This window comes from Hylobates moloch, unplaced genomic scaffold (genome assembly GCF_009828535.3).
Source record: "Hylobates moloch isolate HMO894 unplaced genomic scaffold, HMol_V3 SCAFFOLD_11, whole genome shotgun sequence".
NCBI classification, from domain to species: Eukaryota; Metazoa; Chordata; class Mammalia; order Primates; family Hylobatidae; genus Hylobates; species Hylobates moloch.
The window spans coordinates 29200803-29224992 of NW_026652286.1; the positions used below are offsets into that span (position 1 = coordinate 29200803).

The 24190-nt window shown below is 40.2% G+C and overlaps 2 protein-coding genes across 5 annotated transcripts in view; one reads left to right on the forward strand and one right to left on the reverse strand.

The window, feature by feature from the left end:
- Positions 1 to 13126, forward strand: part of TSG101 (tumor susceptibility 101) — a 63729-nt gene extending 50603 nt beyond the window's left edge. Inside the window, exons 8-11 of one of the 2 annotated variants that reach the window (XM_058446446.1) lie at positions 4923 to 5125; positions 7417 to 7656; positions 8640 to 8750; positions 12110 to 13126. In XM_058446446.1, the coding sequence (XP_058302429.1) occupies positions 4923 to 5125; positions 7417 to 7656; positions 8640 to 8729 (533 nt within the window). In that variant the 3' untranslated portion in view covers positions 8730 to 8750; positions 12110 to 13126. Of the gene's footprint in view, positions 1 to 4922; positions 5126 to 7416; positions 7657 to 8639; positions 8971 to 12109 lie in introns of those variants that run through there. The other variant, XM_032166449.2, reaches the window with a different exon arrangement.
- The window catches only part of LDHAL6A (lactate dehydrogenase A like 6A), a 28491-nt gene continuing 13745 nt past the window's right edge, over positions 9445 to 24190 (reverse strand). For 2 of the 3 annotated variants that reach the window (XM_058446447.1, XM_058446449.1), the window contains exons 5-8: positions 14015 to 14188; positions 13140 to 13257; positions 11647 to 11770; positions 9445 to 10552 (exon numbers count right to left, since the gene is read on the reverse strand). In XM_058446447.1, coding sequence (XP_058302430.1) covers positions 10388 to 10552; positions 11647 to 11770; positions 13140 to 13257; positions 14015 to 14188 — 581 coding nt within the window. In that variant the 3' untranslated portion in view covers positions 9445 to 10387. The remainder of the gene's footprint in view (positions 10553 to 11646; positions 11771 to 13139; positions 13258 to 14014; positions 14189 to 24190) is intronic. The other variant, XM_058446448.1, reaches the window with a different exon arrangement.

A 24190-nucleotide genomic window follows, 5' to 3' on the forward strand; every position in this document is an offset into this window, starting at 1 on the left:
TTTGAGGTTTTTTTGTTCTTTTTTGTTTTTTGCAATAGCAAATAGGTGGGATGCCAGGCACAGTGGCTCATGCCTGTAATCCCAGCACTACAGAAGGCTGAGGAAGGAGGATAGCTTGAGCCTGGAATTTGAGACCAGCCTGAGCAACATAGTGAGACTACCTCTCTACTAGAAAAAAAATTTTAATGGTTACAGAAAAGATCTAATGTTTTTTCTTCCTTGTGTTAAGGTGTTTTAGTAAAGTTTATATTGTATTTTACTTTTCTAATCGTTTGAATTTGTTGTGAGAGACCAAAATTATAAATCAGTTTTCCCCTCCCTGCCAAAAATGGAAACCAAAGCAAGTCCAAGAGATTGAATTATGGTAATTATGGTAGTATTCTTTGTTAAAGAATTTGGATGTTCCCTTGGGAACAGAAATTTTTTTTTTTTTTTTTTATACTTTAAGTTTTAGGGTACATGTGCACAACGTGCAGGTTAGTTACATATGTATACATGTGCCATGTTGTGCTGCACCCATTAACTCGTCATTTAACATTAGGTGTATCTCCTAATGCTATCCCTCCCCCTCCCCCCACACCCGACAAGAGGCCCCGGTGTGTGATGTTCCCCTTCCTGTGTCCATGCGTTCTCATTGTTCAGTTCCCACCTATGAGTGAGAACATGCAGTGTTTGGTTTTTTGTTCTTGTGATAGTTTGCTGAGAATGATGGTTTCCAGCTTCATCCATGTCCCTACAAAGGACATGAACTCACCATTTTTTATGGCTGCATAGTATTCCATGGTGTATATGTGCCACATTTTCTTAATCCAGTCTATCATTATTGGATATTTGGCTTGGTTCCAAGTCTTTGCTATTATGAATAGTGCCGCAATAAACATATGTGTGCATGTGTCTTTACAGCAGCATGATTTATAATCCTGTGGGTATATACCCAGTAATGGGATTGCTGGGTCAAATGGCATTTCTAGTTCTAGATCCCTGAGGAATCGCCACACTGACTTCCACAATGGTTGAACTAGTTTACAGTCCCACCAACAGTGTAAAAGTGTTCCTGTTTCTCCACATCCTCTCCAGCACCTGTTGTTTCCTGACTTTTTAATGATCACCATTCTAACCGGTGTGAGATGGTATCTCATTGTAGTTTTGATTTGCATTTTTCTGATGGCCAGTGACGATGAGCATTTTTTCATGTGTCTTTTGGCTGCATAAGAAATTTTTAAAGAATTTAACTGCCGATGGGGCTTAGCCCTGAATTATGGTGGCTGGTTGGGCAGAATTGTTTGAATAAAGTGAAGCAGTGATAGTGTTGATGATGCAGGATTTTCTTCTCAGTCACTCTGCAAGCCAGGGACCTCTGACCAGCGACACCCTGCCTGAGCCTCCCTCAACCATGCTACCTGCTGCCGGAGACAGCCCTCCCATTTGGCCCAGTTGGGCCGAGTCTGGCTTACCCACTGGTTCCTGAGTTCTTGTCCTGTGCCCACAAAGAATGGGGATGCACTGACAGTCAAAGAGTTAGCAAGACAAGGAGTTTTATTGACTGATGAAAGAGCTTTCAGTGGAGAGGGGATGCAGGGGTGGTTCCCCTACCCAAAGCTGGGAAAGTCCCCTCTAAGTGGCTGAGTCCTGGGGCTTCTTTTTTTCTTTTGATCAACAGGATGGTTTAATATTTGAAAATTGATCTGTGTAATTCACTACATTATCAGAATAAAGAGAAAAATCATGTCAATTGATAATCTCAGGATGATCATCTCAGATAAAGAAACAGGGACATGCTCTTCTGTAAAACAACATTGATCACACTCAAGAAATATTAATATTAAACTATAATAATGCATATTCAGATTTTTCCAGTTGTTCCATTAATGTCCTAACCATTTAAAAAAAAATCTGGGTTCCTACCCAGGATCAAATATAGCATTTAATTATCAAGTTGAAAACTTAATTATTGTAAGGTGAAAATCTTTTTAACTCTGCCTCATGGAAGAGGGTGGATTGCCTTGCCTGTCTAGGCATTTTTTTTTTTACCTCTCAAATACAACTCCCTCCCATCTAAGAGGAACTATTATCCTCATTTTTAAGATAATTAATGATAGTTTGGCTTTATCTGTTTTTCAGTATGGTTTTCATCATATTTTTTAGTATAAATTTATTAATATCAAATAGTAATAATATTTTAATAATAGTATTTTAATATGATATGGTCTCATAATCTATGTATTTCCCCATTATCGTATTTCTTTTTCCTTTTGTATTTGTGTCCTCAGGGCATCACATCAGGATGCATGTAGTATCTGTTTGTCTCATTTTTTTTTTATTATTATACTTTAGATTTTAGGGTACATGTGCACAATGTGCAGGTTTGTTACATATGTATCCATGTGCCATGTTGTTGTGCTGCACCCATTAACTTGTCATTTAGCATTAGGTATATCTCCTAATGCTGTCCCTCCCCCCTCCCCACACCCCACAACAGTCCCTGGAGTGTGATGTTCCCCTTCCTGTGTCTATGAGTTCTCATAGTTCAATTCCCACCTATGAGTGAGAACATGCGGTGTTTGGTTTTTTGTCCTTGCGATAGTTTACTGAGAATGATGGTTTCCACTTTCATCCATGTCCCTACAAAGGACATGAACTCATCATTTTTTATGGCTGCATAGTATTCTATGGTGTATATGTGCCACATTTTCTTAATCCAGTCTATCATTGTTGGACATTTGGGTTGGTTCCAAGTCTTTGCTATTGTGAATAGTGCTGCAACAAACATACGTGTGCATGTGTCTTTATAGCAGCATGATTTATAGTCCTTTGGGTATATACCCAGTAATGGGATGGCTGGGTCAAATGGTATTTCTAGTTCTAGATCCCTGAGGAATCGCCACACTGACTTCCACAATGGTTGAACTAGTTTACAGTCCCACCAACAGTCCTGGGGCTTCTTACAGGCTCAGAATAGGAAGGGCAGGCCATAGGTAGTATCGGAAAAGGCAACATTTGATTGGTTAAAAGGCATTATTGAGGAAGAATCAATGGGAAAGCGTGGGCAAACAGGAATAGAAGTTCTCACTCTAGGTCAGGGGTTTCATCCAGGGCCAGCAGTCCAATCTTTTCAGCCTTCAGGCTGTTTTTGGCTTGAAGATGGCATTTCACCGGGGACCCACCCCATCTGCCTCGGCATTTGGCTGCCTCCTGTCGCTATTAATGAAATCCATAATTTTAAATATTTTACTCTATTAATGACTTTTCAGCACTGTTTCCAACCACATGGCTTCAAAGCAGTAGAGCTTTAGCAGTTCACTTTTCTGATTTTCAGGTAGTAGAGATATTGATGAGTTCTTTCATTTGGTTTAATACCACCATGCCATTTATTTTGGAGCGCTCATATATTTATAAACAATTTTAATAATTACCTTCTTCTACATTCCAGCAGAAGGCAAGAGAAGGGAAGTTTCCGAAAAAGCACATCCTAAGGACTTCTAACTATCTGAGGCCTTTTCTCTAGGACTCCTAGAAGATAACCAATTCTGTTGATTTCAGGAGATCATTCAGCAACAGTTTGCCACCCTTAACATTTAGTATTTAGGCTGCATAATAAGGATTATAGAGACCTTTCCTTCAGAAAATAGGTTTTTAAACTAATAAATATAGTGATAACTGTTAAGAGAGAGCAGATTCTAGTTGTTGTGCTGATGTTTTGGGAATTATGGTTAATGGAGGAAAGATCATTGGCAAAGATTAGCTTTCACCATAATTTAATGGTAGAGAGAAGATGGGATCTGATATTCGAGAGCATTGAACTTTTTTGTTAGTTTAGAATGGCTTAGAGTTTGTTGACAGAGTTTGTTGATGGTCTTGGTAAAAAGCAGGATCATCTAACAGGTAATTAGAAGACCCAGGTAATTCACAAGGCCTTCAGGTATTTGCTTCCCAGCTACTCGGGAGGCTGAGGCAGGAGAATAGCTTGAACTCAGGAGGCAGAGGTTGCAGTGAGCCGAGATCCTGCGACTGCACTCCAGCCTGGGTGACAGAGTGAGACTCCATCTCAAAAAAAAAAAAAAAAAGGCAATTAAGGTTAAATATACTTACGTCCTCACGTAGTATTTTATAATCAAACATAATTAAAAGTCAAAATGCCATTTACACTTTTGCTGATTAGGACAATAACTGAAGAACACTGATAGTCATAAAGGATACCCAACCTTATATTAGAAAGGGGACCTTTTTGAAGAAAATATCCAGGGGATGTTTATTTGATCTGAAACATGCATGGAAATGATATAATACACTGATTAGGAAGGGACATTTGGAAGAGAATAGTAAAGAATCTGGGAATAAACAGTTTATCAGCTGTTGAATTTTTTGGATGTCATTCTTTTTTGTTCATCCGTTCTGTCTTGTTGGTAAAGGGTGAAGTAGTAAAAGTCTTACAGAGGGGAGCCTTATTAACCTGTACATTCATTTAGGGAAACTGCCCATTCTCAGTCCTCTCACTGGCCTCTACAGTGGGCACTTGTCTCCTTCAGCTTAGCAGCGAAGCCTGATGTTGGACTTGGCCTGCACCAAATGTTTTTCCTTGGTGGAAATTATTGTGCCATTTGTTGGTGATTTAGGAATAATTGTAATTGGTAGGGACATAGCCTCTGTCTCATTGAGGAAATAGCTAATGGTAGCTAATTGTTTGGGCTATGAATAGGGAAACTGGGTTTAACATGGATTAATAGTAACCTCTTGCAGGGCAAGTATTTCTGAATCAACTCAGATTTTTACATTGTTTCTGATGAAACTGGTAACATAATTTTTTTCTTTCCTCACATTTCGAAAGTGTCAGTTCATATTGCCCCCTTTTCTGAAGGTTCCTGTGAGACAAATAGAAGGAACTTGGGAAGTAAGCAAGTGTTTTTTGCCTCTGTTTCCTGCAGGTCCCAGTAGGGATGGCACAATCAGCGAGGACACCATCCGAGCCTCTCTCATCTCTGCGGTCAGTGACAAACTGAGATGGCGGATGAAGGAGGAAATGGATCGTGCCCAGGCAGAGCTCAATGCCTTGAAACGAACAGAAGAAGACCTGAAAAAGGGTCACCAGAAACTGGAAGAGATGGTTACCCGTTTAGATCAAGAAGTAGTAAGTGACTTATTAAAGACTTAAAATTTTTGGATTGGATTGTAGCCATAGCAGAGTGTTCTATATGTCCCCTGGATGTTGTGGGCATAGTAGGAGTTCAGAAAATTATCGGCATTGGCCGGGCGCGGTGGCTCACGCTTGTAATCCCAGCACTTTGGGAGGCCGAGGCGGGCGGATCACGAGGTCAGGAGATCGAGACCACGGTGAAACCCCATCTCTACTAAAAATACAAAAAAATTAGCCGGGCATGGTGGCGGGCGCCTGTAGTCCCAGCTACTCGGAGAGGCTGAGGCAGGAGAATGGCGTGAACCCGGGAGGCGGAGCTTGCAGTGAGCTGAGATTGGACCACTGCACTCCAGCCTGGGTGACAGAGCAAGACTCCGTCTCAAAAAAAAAAAAAAAAAAAAAATTATCGGCATCTTTAGACATTTGAATGTAATTTTTTATACTTTTGTTTACAGTGGAACCTATGTTTGGCATTTGGTCTTAGATTGGGAGGGGTATAATATTTAGACCATTTTGTTAGCACCTTGTATTAGTCCGTTTTCACACTGCTGATAAAGACATATCCGAGACTTGAGAGAAAAAGAGGTTTAATTGGACTTATAGTTCCACATGGCTGGGGAGACCTCAGAATCATGGTGGGAGGCAAAAGGCACTCCTTTTTTTTTTTTTTTTTGAGAGAGTCTCTTTCGCTCAGGCTGGAGTGAAGTGGTGCAATCTTGGCTCACTGCAACCTCCACCCCCCCGGGTTCAAGTGATTCTCCTGCCTCAGCATCCTGAGTAGCTGGGATTACAGGTGCCCCCCACCATGCCTGGCTAATTTTTGTATTTTTTAGTAGAGACGGGGTATCACCATGTTGGCCAGGCTCGTCCTGAACTCCTGATCTCAGGTGATCCACCCACCTTGGCCTCCCAAAGTGTTGAGATTACAGGTGTGAGCCACTGTGCCCAGCCAAAAGGCACTTCTTACATGGTGGTGGCAAGAGGAAATGAGGAGGAAGCAAAAGCTGGAACCCCTGATAAACCCATCAGATCTTGTGAGACTTATTCACTATCACAAGAATAGAAAGACCAGCTCCCATGATTCAATTACCACCCCCGCGTGCCACCATCCCCCCCCCCCCCCCCCCCCCCGCCACACACACACACACACACATCCCTTTCTGTGAGATACAATTCAAGTTGAGATTTGGGTGGGGACACAGCCAAAGCATATCACACCTTTGCCCTAGGAAATGATGTTTTAACCTAAAGGAGGACTGTTCGAGTGCCTAATGTTGCCAGTTACTAGGAAATAAGTTTAGAGAGTTCTAAGCCATGATAAAGATCTGCACATCTTATGAGCAGACTTAAAAGGACAGTACTATTTTATTGTTTCCAAAGGTTGTGTGAGCCATTTTTAAAAGTATGTTCAGGGAACTTTCTCAATAATCCAGAGATACTTGGTTGGCTAAAGAGCTACATATAAACATAGCATATGCAACCTTCAGCTCTTTAAGCTTTCTCATAACAGACAGCTATGCCTTGGATAGTACATGTGTAAGTCAGCCCTATGGCTTTGCTTAATGATGATAAAGTGGAGGCATCAGCACAATTGAAGTGCCAATTTCACGCTCCATTTTCATCCCCATGAGGGAGAATTTATTCCAGTAAATGTGCATTTTTGATGGAAGAGTAAAGAATTCTTAGAAGGTTGAGGGCTTTGTGGAAAGTGATTTGTATGTACCCATTAGCCTTACAAAGTGGTTCTAGATTGTAAAATACGCCTCAAAGTAGCCAATTTTTAGAATTCAGGAAAGTGACACCAATACAACTCAGAGCCTACAACCACCACCTGCGTGTGATACTTTGTGATTAGAATGCAGATATTTGGGCCTCTATGCATTGAATCCTCTTCATAGACTGAGGAAAGTTACTCTCCTATGGCAGATGCCCACTTGTTGGGAAGAAAAACCTCTTATGATTTTCTATGTAAAGGAACCTTCTGCTGGAAAGTATCTTGTCTGATGGCTTAGTTTGCAGTATCATTTGTCGCTGACAGGTGACAAGCTTGTTACTGTCACTGAAAGTGCTGTCACCTCAGGATATCTCCATTACTCTATTTCACTCAGCATAGTAGATCACATCTTTTCCTCTACCTTTGACCAGGGTGTTATTTGAAACATTATTCTCATCCATGAGTTGTTTAAACATGGTTGTTAGCCTGTCTTTTCCTGTGAAGTGTTGTAGATGTCTGACAAGTGGATAATTATGTACAGTTATTAATGCTTAGACTGTTCTGTTTTCAGGCCGAGGTTGATAAAAACATAGAACTTTTGAAAAAGAAGGATGAAGAACTCAGTTCTGCTCTGGAAAAAATGGAAAATCAGTCTGAAAACAATGATATTGATGAAGTTATCATTCCCACAGCTCCCTTATACAAACAGATCCTGAATCTGTATGCAGAAGAAAACGCTATTGAAGACACTATCTTTTACTTGGGAGAAGCCTTGAGAAGGGGAGTGATAGACCTGGATGTCTTCCTGAAGGTATTTCTTCATTTTATGTTCCAAGATTTTTTTAACTTGGTTAGAGGCACTGACCTTGCAAACCACAAACCAAGAGAGTTTCTCTGTAGTATGGATTAAGATTCTTTATCTTCCCAAAAAACAGTAAATGAGATGTAGGATTTTGCGCCATCTTTTTACCTACAGAGTACTGAGGATTGGTCTGAGCAGGGGAAGAAAAGTGGGCTGGTGGCTGCAGTTCTCTGCCCACAGGCAGCATTAAGATGAGTGTAATTCTTCTGTGCCTGGGTGGATCAGGAGGTACGATCAGATTTCCATTGGTTGAGGTCATACCACCTAAATTGAGATTACTGATTGTGCCACCTCAATTTTTTATGTTAATTTTCTTAGAGTTATATAACTTTAGACCAGTTTTCCCACATCAAGGTATCAGGCTGCCCTTTCAAGCCCTCTTGAATGAAAGTTGTCTCAAGCTTAATGCTGTTGTGCAGAGGAAAATCTGGTAAGCGAAGTTTGGCTACTGCTGTCTCTTGGGTCATGGAGAACATGGTTTTAGGGATAATAGCAGCCACCTTTGGGATATCTGATCCAGCTGCAGCTGGAGCCTGGTCAGGTCATGTGCTGATCTTGCGTATCTCCTCTCACTGTGGGAATGGCCAAACCACGTGCCTCAGAAGTGGTACAACCACATGAATGACTGGATATAAACCAGAGACCCAAGAGAGGACTCTTTTTCTGTACAATCTCTTGCTTGAGTGGCATGGCTTAGGAAAAGAAAGTGTAGGTCAAACTCCTGAGACAGATCATGCAATGTAATGCTTTCCCTGTTGAGTAAGCCTTTATAATATGCAGTTTAAAAGCCACGTATAATGAGGTATTCATTCCAAAGGTTGACAGGTCATGAGTTAGGGTTCTTAGATCCCATCTAGTTACAAATTGTCTATTTTATGCCTGGGCCTAAATCAAAGCCATTCTAAACTATTCAAACTTTTTTCCCCTCCCAGCATGTACGTCTTCTATCCCGTAAACAGTTCCAGCTGAGGGCACTAATGCAAAAAGCAAGAAAGACTGCCGGTCTCAGTGACCTCTACTGACTTCTCTGATACCAGCTGGAGGTTGAGCTCTTAAAGTATTCTTTTCTTCTCTTCCTTTCTCTTATCAGTAGGTGCCCAGAATAAGTTATTGCAGTTTATCATTCAAGTGTAAAATATTTTGAATCAATAATATATTTTCTGTTTTCTTCTGGTAAAGACTGGCTTTTATTAATGCACTTTCTATCCTCTGTAAACTTTTTGTGCTGAATGTTGGGACTGCTAAATAAAATTTGTTGCATAATTTTTCTCTCCTTTATTGGACTTTAGGAAAGATCCATGAAACCTTAATGAGCCCAACTTCTCATTTAGCAAAAAAGGCATAAAAGCCATCTTAAGTTGAAATTTAGTATTATTTTACAGCATATAAAGTGAATATGGAGATATACCAAATAGAAATCTAGATTTTGAAATATTTGAAATCGAAGCATTTGAGTAACTCATCTGTGAAAGGTCCAAGGAGATACTCTCCTACCAACCCTACTAAATTTGTTTCCTTTCTAGGCGTCACTGAGCCATAAGTGTTTTCATCAAAAAGGAGCAGAGTGGCAGGTCCAAACTATATACTTGGTAACTTTAGGATTAAAGGGAAAGATACAGTGTACCATTGCCTCCCTGCTTTTATTGTCATTTAAAGTTTCGTCTTCATGGTGAGTGACTCTGTAGCCAAGTTTGTGACCACCCAATGAACTATATAGCTGCTATATGTCCTGCAGAGCTCATCCAGAACAGAATGTTCTTGATCAAAATGAGAGTGCTAGAAAGCTCATGAGGCTACAAAGAAAAGTATATTCCGATTTGGAATGTTATTAAGATAATTAGGCAGCCCACTCTACTCCCAAGGGAAGAATGACCAATTTAATCTGTTGTCACCCTTCTGTAAAAATTAAAATGCACTCATAAAAGAATAAAAAACAGCAAGGTCAAATCAAGGTTTTATCTAGTGTTAGGAACATTTACTTTGTGTGTGTGTGTATATATATATATACTTTTATTTTTACATTGTAGAGATAGCATGTAAATGAACATAGGTATTAAGCCATAGAGAATTACTATGCACCTGATGAAAAGAATCAGGATTTGTATAACACAGTAAACACATTCTTGTGGACCAGATGGCAATTACGTATACATACAAGGCAAGTACTGAGAGGTACCAAAAACATCTTTGATGCCGTCACTTTTGTTTTTTTTTTTAAAAAAAAAAAGTGTCATCTATCATCTGGATACTAAATCAAAGCTAAGGCCAGGCACAGTGGCTCACCCCTGTAATCTCAGCACTTTGGGAGTTCAAAACCAGCTTGGATGACATGGCAAAACCCCATCTCTACAAAAAAATACAAAAATTAGGCAGGCATGGAGGCACACGCATGTGGTCCCACCTACTCTGGAGGCTGAAGTGGGAGGCTCACCTGAGCTCGGGAGGTCAAGGTTGCAGTGAGCCATGATCGTGCCACTGCACTCCAGCCTGAGTGACAGAATGAGACCCTCTCCCCACCCCCCCCAAAAAAAAAAAAGAGCTGGAAGGCTACACTAAATAGGTCACTCTTTCCTCTCTTTTTCCAACTTTTAGAAATTCAAATTTATTCAAAAGTTTGACATATACAATTCTATAACTACTATTTCATCTTCAATCTACAGAATGGTAGCTTTAAGCAACTTTAAAGCTTGAGCTCCTTCTGGATTTCCCAAAGTGTTTCTGCACTCTTTTGCAAGCAGGCCTCCTCTTCAAGAGTCAGTTTTACTTTTATGAGGTCTGTGATACCATTCTCTCCCAGGATACATGGGACACTAAGGAATATTTCTTCATTTATTCCATAGAGGCCCTGAAAGTAAAGACTTAAAAATTAGTCCTTTTTTAACTTTTAACAAAGTTCTGCAATATGAGAAACAAGAGTTGTGAGGTGAATGAATAACAGATTGGTAGTACAAACTACGGCAGAGTACCAAGACAGAGAACATTTTTTTTTTTTTTTTTTTTGAGACAGACTCTTGCTCTGTCGCCCAGGCTGGAGTGCAGTGGCGCTATCTTGGCTCACTACAAGTCTGCCTCCCGGGTTCACGCCATTCTCCCACCTCAGCCTCCTGAGTAGCTGGGACTACAGGCAGCCACCACCACGCCCGGCTTTTTGTATTTTTTAGTAGAGACAAAGTTTCACCTTGTTAGCCAGGATGGTCTCAATCTCCTGACCTCCTGATCCACCCGCCTCAGCCTCCCAAAGTGCTGGGATTACAGGCGTGAGCCACCACGCCTGGCTGACAGAAAACAATTTAAAACATGATTAGACATATTTATTGTTCAGTTTCAACCCACCATCTCTCCACATAGGCCCCAGCCTCCTGCCATGTTTGCTGGTGCCCACCCTTCTTTCCTCATCTCCTTACTCCATACCACTTCCTATCAGGACACCACTTCAAAATTCCTATGACTTTGTTTCCAATGATTTAGATCTGTCTTGTTTTATAACCTCTTCCATTTAGACTAGCAGAGGGATCTCACCCATGCCCCAACTCCCCTTTCCCCAGGAGACTAACTGCTAATTCTTTTGTGTCTAGTGCTTCTTTCCTAGATCTCGTCATTGGACATAATCGAAACTGTAAGAGAACAACTCCAAAGGTACCAAGGTCTGCCCATAGTGGTTCCCAATGTTTCTAGAGACTGGTAGAGTCAGTTCACTTAGTTAAATAATAAAGATGCCAAAACACTTTTATCTAATAAAAAGAAATGTCACGCTAGACCAGGACAAAGGTCTACAAAGATAGGCTCTTTCCCCAAGCTCCCCGCTCTTCAGCAGCAAAGAACAGACTTCAGGAAGAGAGGTGCTTCCCACAAGATCAAACCCAAAACCAGAGTGCCTCAAAAATGTTCTTTACCCCTATTCTGTTGAAGTTAATGATTTTTCAAACATGAATGTCCTACCTTACTTAGGGTAGAAACTGGATGCACTCTTCTAAGATTCTTCAAAATACTTTCTGTTAAATCAGCTACAGATAGGCTAATGCCCCAAGAAGTATAACCTTTCATTTTGACCATCTCATAGCCACTGTAGATAGAAGAAACCATAAACATGTTAGTTGAGAAGATGCACTTGTCATTGAACTTCCACTTTGTAGCAATGTATCTAACAATGCCACAAAACTGCAATGACTCCATCAACAACTTCTAGAAATTACTTGTAGTATGTATGCATTTTTTTCTTTTTTTTTTTTTTTAAGTCTTGCTCTGTCGCCCAGGCTGGAGGGCAGTGGTGTGATCTCGGCTCACTACCAAATAGAAATCTAGATTTTGAAATATTTGAAATCGAAGCATTTGAGTAACTTATCTGTGAAAGGTCCAAGAAGATACTCTCCTACCAACCCTACTAAATTTGTTTCCTTTCTAGGCCTCACTGAACCGTAAGTGTTTTCATCAAAAAGGAGCAGAGTGGCAGGTCCAAACTATATACCTGGTAACTCCACCTCCTGGGTTTAAGCAATCTTCCCTCCTCAGCCTCCTGAGTAGCTGGGATTACAAGCGTGCGCCACCATGCATGGCTAATTTTTGTATTTTTAGTAGGGACGGGTTTTCACCACGTTGGCCAGGCTGGTCTCATACTCCTGATCTCAAGTGATCCGCCTACCCTGGTCTCCCAAAGTGCTGGGATTAGAGGCATGAGGCATGAGCCACCACGCCCGACCATGTGTATGCATTTTTGAGGGAGGGTCTCAGCCGGAGTGCATTGGCATCATCAGAGCTCACCTCGATCTCCTGGGCTCAAGCAAGCCACCATACGCTCAGCTAATTTTTTATTTTTTGTAGAGTTAGGGTCTCCCTATGTTGCCCAGGCTGGTCTCATACTCCTGGACTCAAGTGATCCTCCCACACCTCAGGAGATGGGGTCTCCCTATGTTGCCCAGGCTGGTCTCATACTCCTGGACTCAAGTGATCCTCCCACACCTCAGGAGATGGGGTCTCCCTATGTTGCTCAGGCTGGTCTCATACTCCTGGGCTCAAGTGATCCTCCTACCTCAGCTTCCCAAAGTGCTGAGATTATAGGCATGAGCCACCATGCCCTGCCACAGTGGTTAAACATTAGAGTTACAAGTACAGAGATGCAGAAATTAATATGGAATCAATTCCACCACTACAATAAACACTATATAGCAAGTGTTTGAAAAAATACATTGTCAGTCAACAAGTGAGCCCCTACCATGCGCCCAATACTGGGTTAGGCTCAGGAATAAGCAACACAGAATCAGTCCCTGACTGTTGAAGAATTTATAATCTGGTGAATATGATCACACAAAAAAGCAGAAGTGCAAATAAAAATATGGGAAATAAAGCAAAATATATTTAAGGGACTAATCTCAACCTTTTAACAGAGTTCAGGCTCACAACTTCTAAGGTACTGAAAATGTGAAACTAGCAATTACCTGGAAATCACTTTTTTGTGGACATTTTCCCACTGCTCAGGATCTTTATCAGTTCCTATATCTGGGTTCAGATCCTTCAGAGGGACACCAGCAATGTTCACACCACTCCACACAGGAACTAAGAAAGAGATACCCAAAATCCCACTTTTTACATGGTATTAGCAGGGTTTTGGTTTTTGACCTCAGCAAAACTGTTATAATTGCCCTGAGTGATTTCCAACTAGGAATGTTCCGATATCTGAGCCCCACTCCAGATATTCTAAATCTAGATCTCCACAGATGGGGATCCACAATTCTATTATCTTGGCAAAGATTCTCCAAATAAGAAAATTGCAGTTTTAAACTTTCCACTAGGAAGTTTAGTTTTTCTCCCTTTAAGTCTTTTTCCATAGCCAAGGTTTACATTAAATAGATTTCGAAGGTTTTTAGCCAGAAGACACTGGGGGGGGGGGGGGGGGGGGGAGAAAAAGACTACTATTACCACAACACTCTTTCTCTTCCTTCTTATATTCTTCAGTTATACCCATCCCTTAATCTGAAGAATGCCTACTACATGAAGTACACTGCTGACCTTTCTGAACTAGAGTGTCCCAAATTAAATACAAACTATATCATGTTACTTAGTTCTCTATTTAAGAAAAGCATTATAATCCTAGCCATCCGTATGTAGGATTATAGTATCAATCTCACATTTTTCAAATCTGTATTTTTTGTTGGTTATTTTAAAAATAAATGTGGTAAAAATTAAACACTACTAAAAGGGCCTAAAGTGGAATAAAGTATTTTCTCCCCTCCCAGGAGCTACTTTACATTAAATGTCTGTATGATTGATAGGAAATAGATATTTCAGAGGCTCAGTCGTGCCTCAGGCTTACCACTTGAGTCGCCATGCTCTCCAAGGATCAGCCCATGACAGCTTTCAGAGTGGATGCCAAGCCTTTGCCCAATAAAGTAACGAAAACGAGCAGAGTCCAGATTACAACCACTTCCAATAACACGGTTTTTGGGAAATGCACTCAACTTCCAGGCTACATAAGTTAAGATATCCACTAAGAAGAAAAAGTTCATATCAAGAAATGTCATCTACAAGGATACGTTTTTTAGATTTACCTAACTTAAAACTAGTAGATCTGATGTTTTGTGGAGGGGGCAAGAAACATGGTTCTCTATCCAACCCCAGCTATACCCCAACTCTAAGAATATGTACCAAATAGAAGTAATGAAATACCTTTTTGTTGATAACTTTGCATAGCTTGGTATGCAGAAACACAGAATGTTCACAGAAAATTCTGAGAAATATGAATAAACAAATACTCTCTTATCAAGTCTTTCAAATAATTTTGCTAGAGAATAACCCATTTTCAACAAAAAGCATAGTTAAGAGGGGAACAGAGGGATGGGCGCGGTGGCTCACACCTGTAATCCCAGCACTTTGGGAGGCTGAGGCGGGCGGATCACGAGGTCAAGAGATTGAGACCATCCTGGCCAACATGGTGAAACGCCATCTCTACTAAAAACAGAAAAATTAGTTGGGCATGGTGGCACGCGCCTACAGTCCCAGCTACTCAGGAGGCTGAGGCAGGAGAATCGCTTGAACCCGGGAGGCAGAGGTTGCAGTGAGCCGAGATCACATCAACTGCACTCCAGCCTGGCGACACAGCGAGACTGCATCTCAAAAAAAAAAAAAAAAAGGGGGGTGGGGAGGGGAAGGGAACAGAAAGAAACAAGTATAAAGCCCAGCTACTTGGGAGGCAGAGGTGGAGGGATCCCTTAAGGCAAGCAATCATTCGAGACCATCCTGGGCAATATAGCAAAACTGCATCTCCAAAAGGAAAATAAATTAGCCAGGCATGGTGCCACGTGCTTATTGTTCCAACAACTTCGGAGGCTGGGCCAGGTGGATCACGTCAGCTCAGGAGATCAAGCTGCAGTGAGCTACTGTCACACCACTGCACACCAGCCTGGGCAAGAACAAGACCAAGAACAAGAACAACTCTGTCTCTTAAAAAATTTAAAAAGATTTATCAGGGAAATATAATCAGGCTTTTGTCCCAGTAGGGAAGGGATAAATTTTTGACACAGTCCGATATTTGAGTGTCAGTTATTTTAAACATTATTAGCGTTATCAGAATTTTTTCCTTGAAGTTAATTTTTAAAATGGTAATACCGAAAAGAAGGTCAGTGTAGCTATATTAATAGCAAACAATAGAATTTTCAACAAGCATTAATGGGGGTAGAGATAATACATTTATATATGTATAATGTATATAATATGTAATATATATACATTTATGTATTATCTCTATGATGTATCATACACTTATTATCTCTATCCCCACTGATGTATAATATACATTATATACAATTATGTATAATATATGTATTAACTGTATTCTCATTAATGTATAAGAACTATATTCTCATAATGTATAAAACAATGCAACAATATATAACCGTAAATTCATATATACTAAATAATATAGCCTCAAAATATATGAAGAAAATTAGGAACTGTAAAGTAGATTTGATTCATAAGCATAGCAATTTTAACATACTTTTATGAGAAACTGATTTATCATAGTTAATTTTGCAAAACTAAATAAGTATAATCAAATAGATAAAGATCATCATGCCCATTAAAGTCCATTTGTTCCCAGAATACACCAGGAATTTTTTTTACAAACACTATTATCTGGATCACAAAGTGTTAACAGACTTTAAAGAACTGATTAGACAACCCAATTCAGTTAAATCAGAATCAACCACAATAAAATTTTTTTAAATATTTCAAAGCCAAAAATACACTTCTTTTTTTTTTTTTTTTTTTGAGACAGGGTCTCGCTCTGTCACCAGGCTGGAGTGCAGTGGCGCGATCTTGGCTCACTGCAGCCTCCGCCTCCCAGGTTCAAGTGATTTTCCTGCCTCAGCCTCCCGAGTAGCTGGGACTTGTACAGGTGCCCACTGCCACGCCTGGCTAATTTTTATATTTTTAGTAGAGACGGGGTTTCAGCGTTTTGGCCAGGATGGTCTCGATCCCTCGACCTCATGATCCACCCACCTTGGCCTCCCAAGTGCTGGGATTACAGGCATTAGCCACTGCCCCTGGCCCCCAAAATACACTCTTAATTGACTCACTGAGTTAAAGAGGAAGTAAGACTAGGAATTACAATATATTTAAAACTAAAATACAAAGTACCATGAAACAAAGTTAATAAATAAAATTGTATATGGTGGTAAATTTATATATATATATTTTTTGAGATGAGGTTTCACTCTTGTTGCCCAGGCTGGAGTGGAGTGGCACGATCTCTGCTCACTGCAACCTCCGCCTCCCGGGTTCAAGTGATTCTTCTCCCTCAGCCTCCCAAGTAGCTGGGATTACAGGCACCCGCCACCACGCCTGGTTGGTGATACTTTGCATAGCTTGGTATGCAGAAACACAATGTTCACTCCACAGAAAATTCTGAGAAATATGAATAAACAAATACTCTCTTATCAAGTCTTTCAAATAATTTTGCTTAGAGAATAACCCATTTTCAACAAAAAGCATAGTTAAGAGGGGAACAGAGGGATGGGCGCAGTGGCTCACACCTGTAATCTTTAGTAGAGGTGCGGTTTCACTATGTGAAACAGGCTAGTCTCAAACTCCTGACCTCAGGTGATCCACCTACCTTGGCCTCCCAAAGTGTTGGGACTACAGGCATGAGCCACCGCACCCGGCCTAATTTATATTCTTTAATGCATTTTTAAAACAAAGATTTTTAAAAAATCAATGACAAGCATTTATTTTAACAGTAAAATAAAAGGAAGCAAAGAGCATCGAATAGTAGGAAAAAATTATTTTTTTAATAGAGACAGGGTCTTGCTATGCTGCCCAGTCTGGTCTAACTCTGGGCCTCAAGCAATCCTCCTGCCCCAGCCTCTCAAAGTGCTGGGGTTACAGATGAGTGACCATGCCCAGCCTAAAAAACATATTTTTTTTAAAACAGCATCAGAGGCCAGGTGCGGTGGCTCACGCCTGTAATCCCATTACTTTGGGAGGCCGAAGCCGGTGGATCGCCTGAGGTCAAGAGATTGAGACCATCCTGGCCAACATGCTGAAACCCTGTCTCTATTAAAAACACAAAAATTAGCCAGGCATGGTGGTACATGCCTGTAGTCCCAGCTATTTGGGAGACTGAGGCAGAAGAATTGCTTGAACCCAGGAGGCAGAGGTTGCAGCGAGCCGGGATCGCGCCACTGCACTCCAGCCTGGCAACAGCGAGACTCTGTCTCAAAAAAAAAAAGCAAAGAAACATACGTCATCGCCGGGCGTGGTGGCTCATGCCTGTAATCCCAGCACTTTGGGAGGCCGAGGCGGGTGGATCACGAGGTCAGGAGTTTAAGACCAGCCTGGCCAACACGGTGAAACCCCGTCTCTACTAAAAATACAAAAATTAGCCAGGCATGGTGGTGGATACCTGTAATCCCAGCTACTCAGGAGGCTGAGGCAAAGAATTGCTTGAACCTGGGAGGTGAAGTTTGCAGTGAGCCGAGATTGCACCATTGCGCTCCAGCCTGGGTGACAGAGCAAGACTCTGTCTCAAAAAAAAAAAAATGAAAAAGAAAAAATACTTGAAGAAGAAGCTTCACCCCAGAAATGCAAAGGTGGTTCAATATCAAAAAATCTGTCAACATATTATACCAGATGAGATTTAAAGATATATATGATCATTTTAACTAGGAAAACTCATTCAGGGATTAAAAAAATAAAACTAAATCTAGGAACAGAAGGAAACTGCTTTTTATCTCAAAAAGATATCTATCAAAATCCAAAGCAAACATACATTATGAAGAAAACTTAGAAGCCTTTTCATTAAAGTCAGAAACAAGACAAGGATACCCACTATCACTGTTTCTATTTAACATTATACTGGAGAGTCTTCTAGGTTATGCAATAGGACAAGGGAGAAAAAAACTACCAAGAATAAACCAAGGCCAGACACAGTGGCTCACACCTGTAATCCCAATCTTACAGGGAGGCTGAGGTGGGATGATCACTTGAGACTTGGAGTTTGAGACCAGCCTGGGCAACATAACAAGACCTCATCTCTACAAAAAATTTAAAAAGTAGTCAAGTGTGGTGGCATGCACCTTTAGTCCCAGATACTTGGGAGGCTGAGACAGGATCACTTGAGCCCAGGGGTTCAAGGTTACAATGAGCTATGGTTGTGCCACTGCACTTCAGCATAGGTAACAAGGCAAAAGCCTGTGTCTGTCTGTCTGTCTACCTACCTACCTTCTTTCATCTGTCAATTAGTTTTTATAAACAGACCAAAGTCCTTATTTGGAGATGGTAGAATTATCTAATAGAAAACTTCTGCTAATGCCTACTTCCCTGGGACTTTGAGGAACTACTATAGGAGCAATTATTTTGTCTACTAAAACTGAATACCTCGTTATCTCTTTGATACATGTTTACAAAGCCTGGGTAAAAACGGTATAAATTACTTTTGAACCATCTCTACATTCTGAGGGCTTCAGCAGGGCAATGAAGAGGTGTTCTATGTATAGAATTTGCAATATCAAAAATAAGAAAATACTCGTGAGGAAATGTGTTGTTTATTTTTTAAGTGTAGTAGGACAATATTTCACAAATCATTCTACAAAGTGATTGTCCTATTTCTGCAGTTTCAAAATAGGTGTTTTTTAGAGCCATTCACAAAAATTTCCATTAATGAAGTCAAAATTATTTGGGGGAAAAACAGGTAAGGTAAAGAATTCACTTTCATATTATTTGAATTAAACCTCTTTTATTTTCTTATAAGCTCAGTCTTTAAGTAATAAAGTAGCAGCTTTCAACTAAATGAAGTGTCTAAAATAAATATTGATTCAACTCTTATTTGAAAAATCTATTTGTTCTTGTTTTAGATGATTAGAATAGTATTTTAGGCATTTGTTGGTACCTTTTCCATTTGGTTGAACTTTTAACTTAGCTTTATGTAATAACTCATACTTTAATAAATGCATCAAATTCTATCCTAAATATATGAAGACAATCCTATAGTGGATCTCTGTGAAGGACATAATTTCTAATTTGTCTTTTTTGTAAATCCATATTTTTTATGGCAGATTTAAGTACTCACTTAAATAGTAGAAATTAGACACTTTAAAAAGATGTGAAGATGACGTCTTTTGTCCTCTGAAACAGTGTTTTCTAAACATGTAGTATTCCCATTAATGTAAAAGTTAGAGCTTCTGTTCCCTGTTTAATACCCATTGATGGTAAAAAGTGATACTGAAACAGTCTGATCATACCACTATTTTAAATGGTAAGCATTCATTCTAATACCTGAGATGGAGAGAAGTATGTGTAGAAATGTCTTTAAGTTTCCTCATACATAAAGCTATCAAGTGAAAAACCTCAGTTAGTCATGCTGGGCCTTAAGAGGTTCGTCAACTGCCACTGAAATGCAAGGGGGATTGGGGGACCTCTGCCAGGCCCTGGGTCTGGAACAGAGAATGTGACCTGTTTTAACTGGTAAACTGAAAACTGAGCAAGTAACTCAGCTGTGTCCCCGGGTACCCAACCGCATTTTCTAGGTAAATGACTATAGATTTAAAGAAAAGGTTAAACTTTTCCTAAATCTTTGATCTTCAATTGTTTAGGTTCTCTTCCTGTATTATTTTACATCCCCTCCCTTACCATACTGCCCTCTAAATTTTCCATTTTCCACTTCTATTTGGTCATTTAGTTCATGTAGTTACTAGAACTTTTTAATTTGTAAAAAAAAAAATCCTAAATACTCTTAAATCAACAATTACAAACCTTCATAAGCCATTCTGGGTAGATTTTTGTTCTTTTTGAAAAAAAATTTTTTTTTTATAGAGACAGGGTTTCACCATTTTGCTCAGGCTGGTCTTGAACTCCTGAGCTCAAGCAATCCTCCCGCCTCAGCCTCCCAAAGTGCTGGGATTACAGGTGTGAACCACCACGCCCAGCCTCATTCTGAACAGTTTTGAAATTAATACCTAGTATTTGTCATGTCTTGTGCTCCACATTTCCACAGTAATAAACTAAAATGCTATTTTAAAATAATGTCAACAGTGTGTTTTTATAACTGAAATAAGATCTGTATGCAGGCGTGGTGGTTCACCTCTGTAATCCCAGCACTTCGGGAGGTCAAGATGGGTAGATCACTTGAGGCCAGGAGTTCAAGACCAGCCTGGGCAACATGGCGAAACTCTGGCTCTACTGAAAATACGAGAATTAGCTGGGCATGATGGTGCGCGCCTGCAATCCCAGCTACTTGGGACTACTTGGGAAGCTGAGGCATAAGAATCACTTGAACCCAGGAGGCGTAGGTTGCAGTGAGCCACGTTTGCGCCACTGCACTCCAGCCTGAGCGACAGAGCAAAACCCTCTCTCAAAAAAAAAAAAAAAAAAACTTCTAAAATTTACAGTTTTACATTTCTACCACTACGTGGACAAAATTATCATGCACTTAGGTAAGATAAATTAATATTTAACATAAATAAGGAACCCTTACTAATTGCTTGTTTTAATTTTTAAAATTTCACATTCATATCAGCATAAAATATCATATATAAACTAAAACATAAAAGTCTGAAAATAGACTACAGTAGGTCAGTTACTGAAAATAAAACACTGTTGAAATGTGGCCAGGTGCTGTGGCTCACGCCTGTAATCCCAGCACTTTGGGAGGCTGAGGCGAGCAGATCTCTTGGGGTTAGGAGTTTGAGACTAGACTGGCCATCGTGGTGAAACCCTGTCTCTACTAAAAATACAAAAATTAGCCGGGCGTGGTAGTGCACGCCTGTAATTCCAGCTACTTGGGAGGCTGAGGCAGGAGAATTGCTTGAACCCAGGAGGTAGAGGTGGCAGTGAGCCGAGATCACGCCACTGCACTCCAGCCTGGGCAACAGACCAAGACTCCATCTCAAAAAAAAAAAAAAAGTGTGCTAGGTAAATAGGTAAACGTGAGTATTGCTATAAAGTTAGTAATGTTTAAAAAATAGCACCACAACCATCGTAACTATTAATACATTTAGTTTTTACCCATGATTTGCCACAATAAAAATTGGCACATCCTTGAAAGGGAGATTTCTAAAGGAACTTAAGAACTTCTAAAAGTGTCTCTGGTAATTCATTTCAATGATACTTACTTTTCCTGACCTTAAAACTCTGATTTGAACTTGCACTCCATTTTGTAGTGATGCTACCTATACATACTACACATGTGTGAAGCCTTTCGTCTACTACAGAACCACTAAAACCAGGCCTTGAGGACTATGGAGACATGGGAGCTGCAACTGAAGGCAGTCCTGCATGGGAATTAGTACCTACACCTGAGAAACCCCTCTCTATCCAGATTGCTCTCAGAATTGCCTTTCACTAAAATTTTAGCTAAATATTATCATTCAGTGCCACACGGTGGCTCACGCCTGTAATCCCAGCACTTTGGGAGGCCAAGGCAGGCGGCTCACTTGATGCCGGAGTTCAAGACCAGCCTAACATGGTAAAACCCCATCTGTACTAAAAATACAAAAATTAGCTGGGCATGGTGGCACGTGCCTGTAATCCCAGCTACTTGGGAAGCTGAGGCATGAGAATTGCTTGAAGCTGGGAGGCAGAGAATGCAGTGAGCCGAGATTGCACCACTGCACTCCAGCCTGGGCGACAGAGAGACTCTGTCTCAAAAAAAAATAAATAAATATTATCATTCGGCGGGGGTGGGGGGGAGTCTTTCCTGAGTGGTATCAATTTTTGGTAGTTTAATACTAATTTAAAGTTGTCAGTTGTTTTTTTTTTTTTGTATAAGAGTAATGAAGTTAATTGTTTCTCTTAACTTTTGAAGCACCTGAAATTTTGAAGATAGTTCTTAGTGAACCATTTTAACAGACTCACTAAAGTAATGGAGAAGACTTTCTTCACATGGTTCTAGTATCAGAATCTAAATAGATATGGAAGATATATTTGATAGTGTGTACTATAACTGCATACACTGTCAAGCAAATACAGAACTAAGCTGTTAAATCATTTGAGATTGACATTTTTTATGATTACTTTTCCTTATTTTTACTGCTTTTAATGGCAGACAGCCAGTATATAAAACATAGAAAAAGTATCCTCTGAATAGCTTATTAGAAATATTAGTCAATAAATTAAATATTCTTTAATAGACTTCTGCCATAAGGCATAGAGAAGCATCTTTTGCTAATGTACACTTCTAAAATCTGCGGTGGGAGTGTGGTGGGGCAGTTAACGTTGCCAAGCAAGTGATGCTTAGTTTGTGTTTCCTAATTTGTTATCATATAACCTTAATGATGCGGTACTTTGAGGGTGGAGGCGTTTTAGTGCAAATTAAAACAAAGTACGTTGGGGATTCATTTAACACAAACAGTAAATGTGAACTTACTGTCCCCACAGACTTCAGTGCCCTGAATGGTTAGAGAAATTAATGAAGGAGCTCCACCAGGTGCCTTCACAACTCTGAGTCATATCAGAATCTCTCCACAGCTCTCCTTTCAAAAATGACACCGTGAGATTTCAGGATGTGAAAAAACTTACTGGAAAGTGTGTAAGAAAATATAAAATACTATTATACAGTGTGATAATGTATCATCAGCTTGTTATTTTCAGTGTGCTTCCTTGTAGCGCCGGACTACCATTTCTGAATTTTGGATTTGGTATTTTTTTTAAAGAATCAAACTCTTGAAAAGAGGAAATGCTTATACCAATAGCCTGTATGAAGCAAAATTTCTGTGAAAGCTAAAGATATGCATGCAGTTAAATATATAAATAAATCTCAATGCCATACAAAAAGAACTTTTGATAATCTGTGAACTATTTTAAAAAAGAAAAAACAGAGCCTTAAACTTGTGGGACACCGTTAAACACACCAACATATATATGCATGTATGGTAGGACCAGAAGGAGGGGAGAGGAGCAGAAAATTATTCAAAGAAGTAACAGCTGAAACTTCCCAAACAGAAAAACATTATACATCCAAGCTGGGTACAGTGGCTCATGCCTGTAATCCCAGCACTTTGGGAGGCTGAGGTGGGCAGATCAGTTCGGGTCAGGAGTTCGAGACCAGCCTGGCCAACATGGAGAAACCCCATCTCTACTAAAAATACAAAAAGTTAGCCAGGAGTGGTGGTGGGTGCCCAGAATCCGAGCTACTCAGGAGGCTGAGGCACGAGAATCACTTGAACCCAGGAGACGGAGGTTGCATTGAGCCAAGATCATGCCACTGCACTCCATTCTGGGCCACAGAGCAAGACTCCATCTTAAAAAAAGAAAAAAAGAAAAAAACCTATACATCCAAGCTGCTCAATGAATTCCAAGTGGTATAAACTGAAAGACACTCACACTTTGACACATCGTAGTCAAACTGTTAAAAGCCAAAGAGAAAATACTGGAAACAGCAAGAGAAAAACAACTTATTAAATACAGAAGAACCAAAATGAATCAGCAGTAATCCCTATCAAAATCCTTGCTGGTTTTACTTCAGAAATTGACAAGCTGATTCATAAATTCGTATGGAAATGCTAAGGATCCAGACAAGCAAAAAATAATATATATATATATATATATATATTTTTTTTTTTTTTTTTTTTTTTTTGAGACAGTCTTGCCCTGTTGCCCAGGCTGGAGTGCAGTGGCGTGATCTCAGCTCACTGCAGCCTCTGCCTCCTGGGTTCAAGCGATTCTCTTGCCTCAGCCTCCCAAGTAGCTAGGATTACAGGTGTGCACCACCATGCCCAGCTAATTTTTGTATTTTTAGTAAAGACGGGATTTCGCCATGTTGGCCACACTGGTCTTGAACTCCCGACCTCAGGTGATCCACCTGGCTCAGCTCCCAAAGTGCTGGGATTACAGGTGTGAGCCACCATGCCTGGCCCAAAATAATCTTAAAGAATAGTCAGAAGACTTAACACATCCTGATTTCAAAACTTACCACAAAGCTACAGTAATTAACATATTTATAAATACTACTATGGAGTGAGCTTCATGATATATTAAAAATGAAAGAAGATGGAGAAAA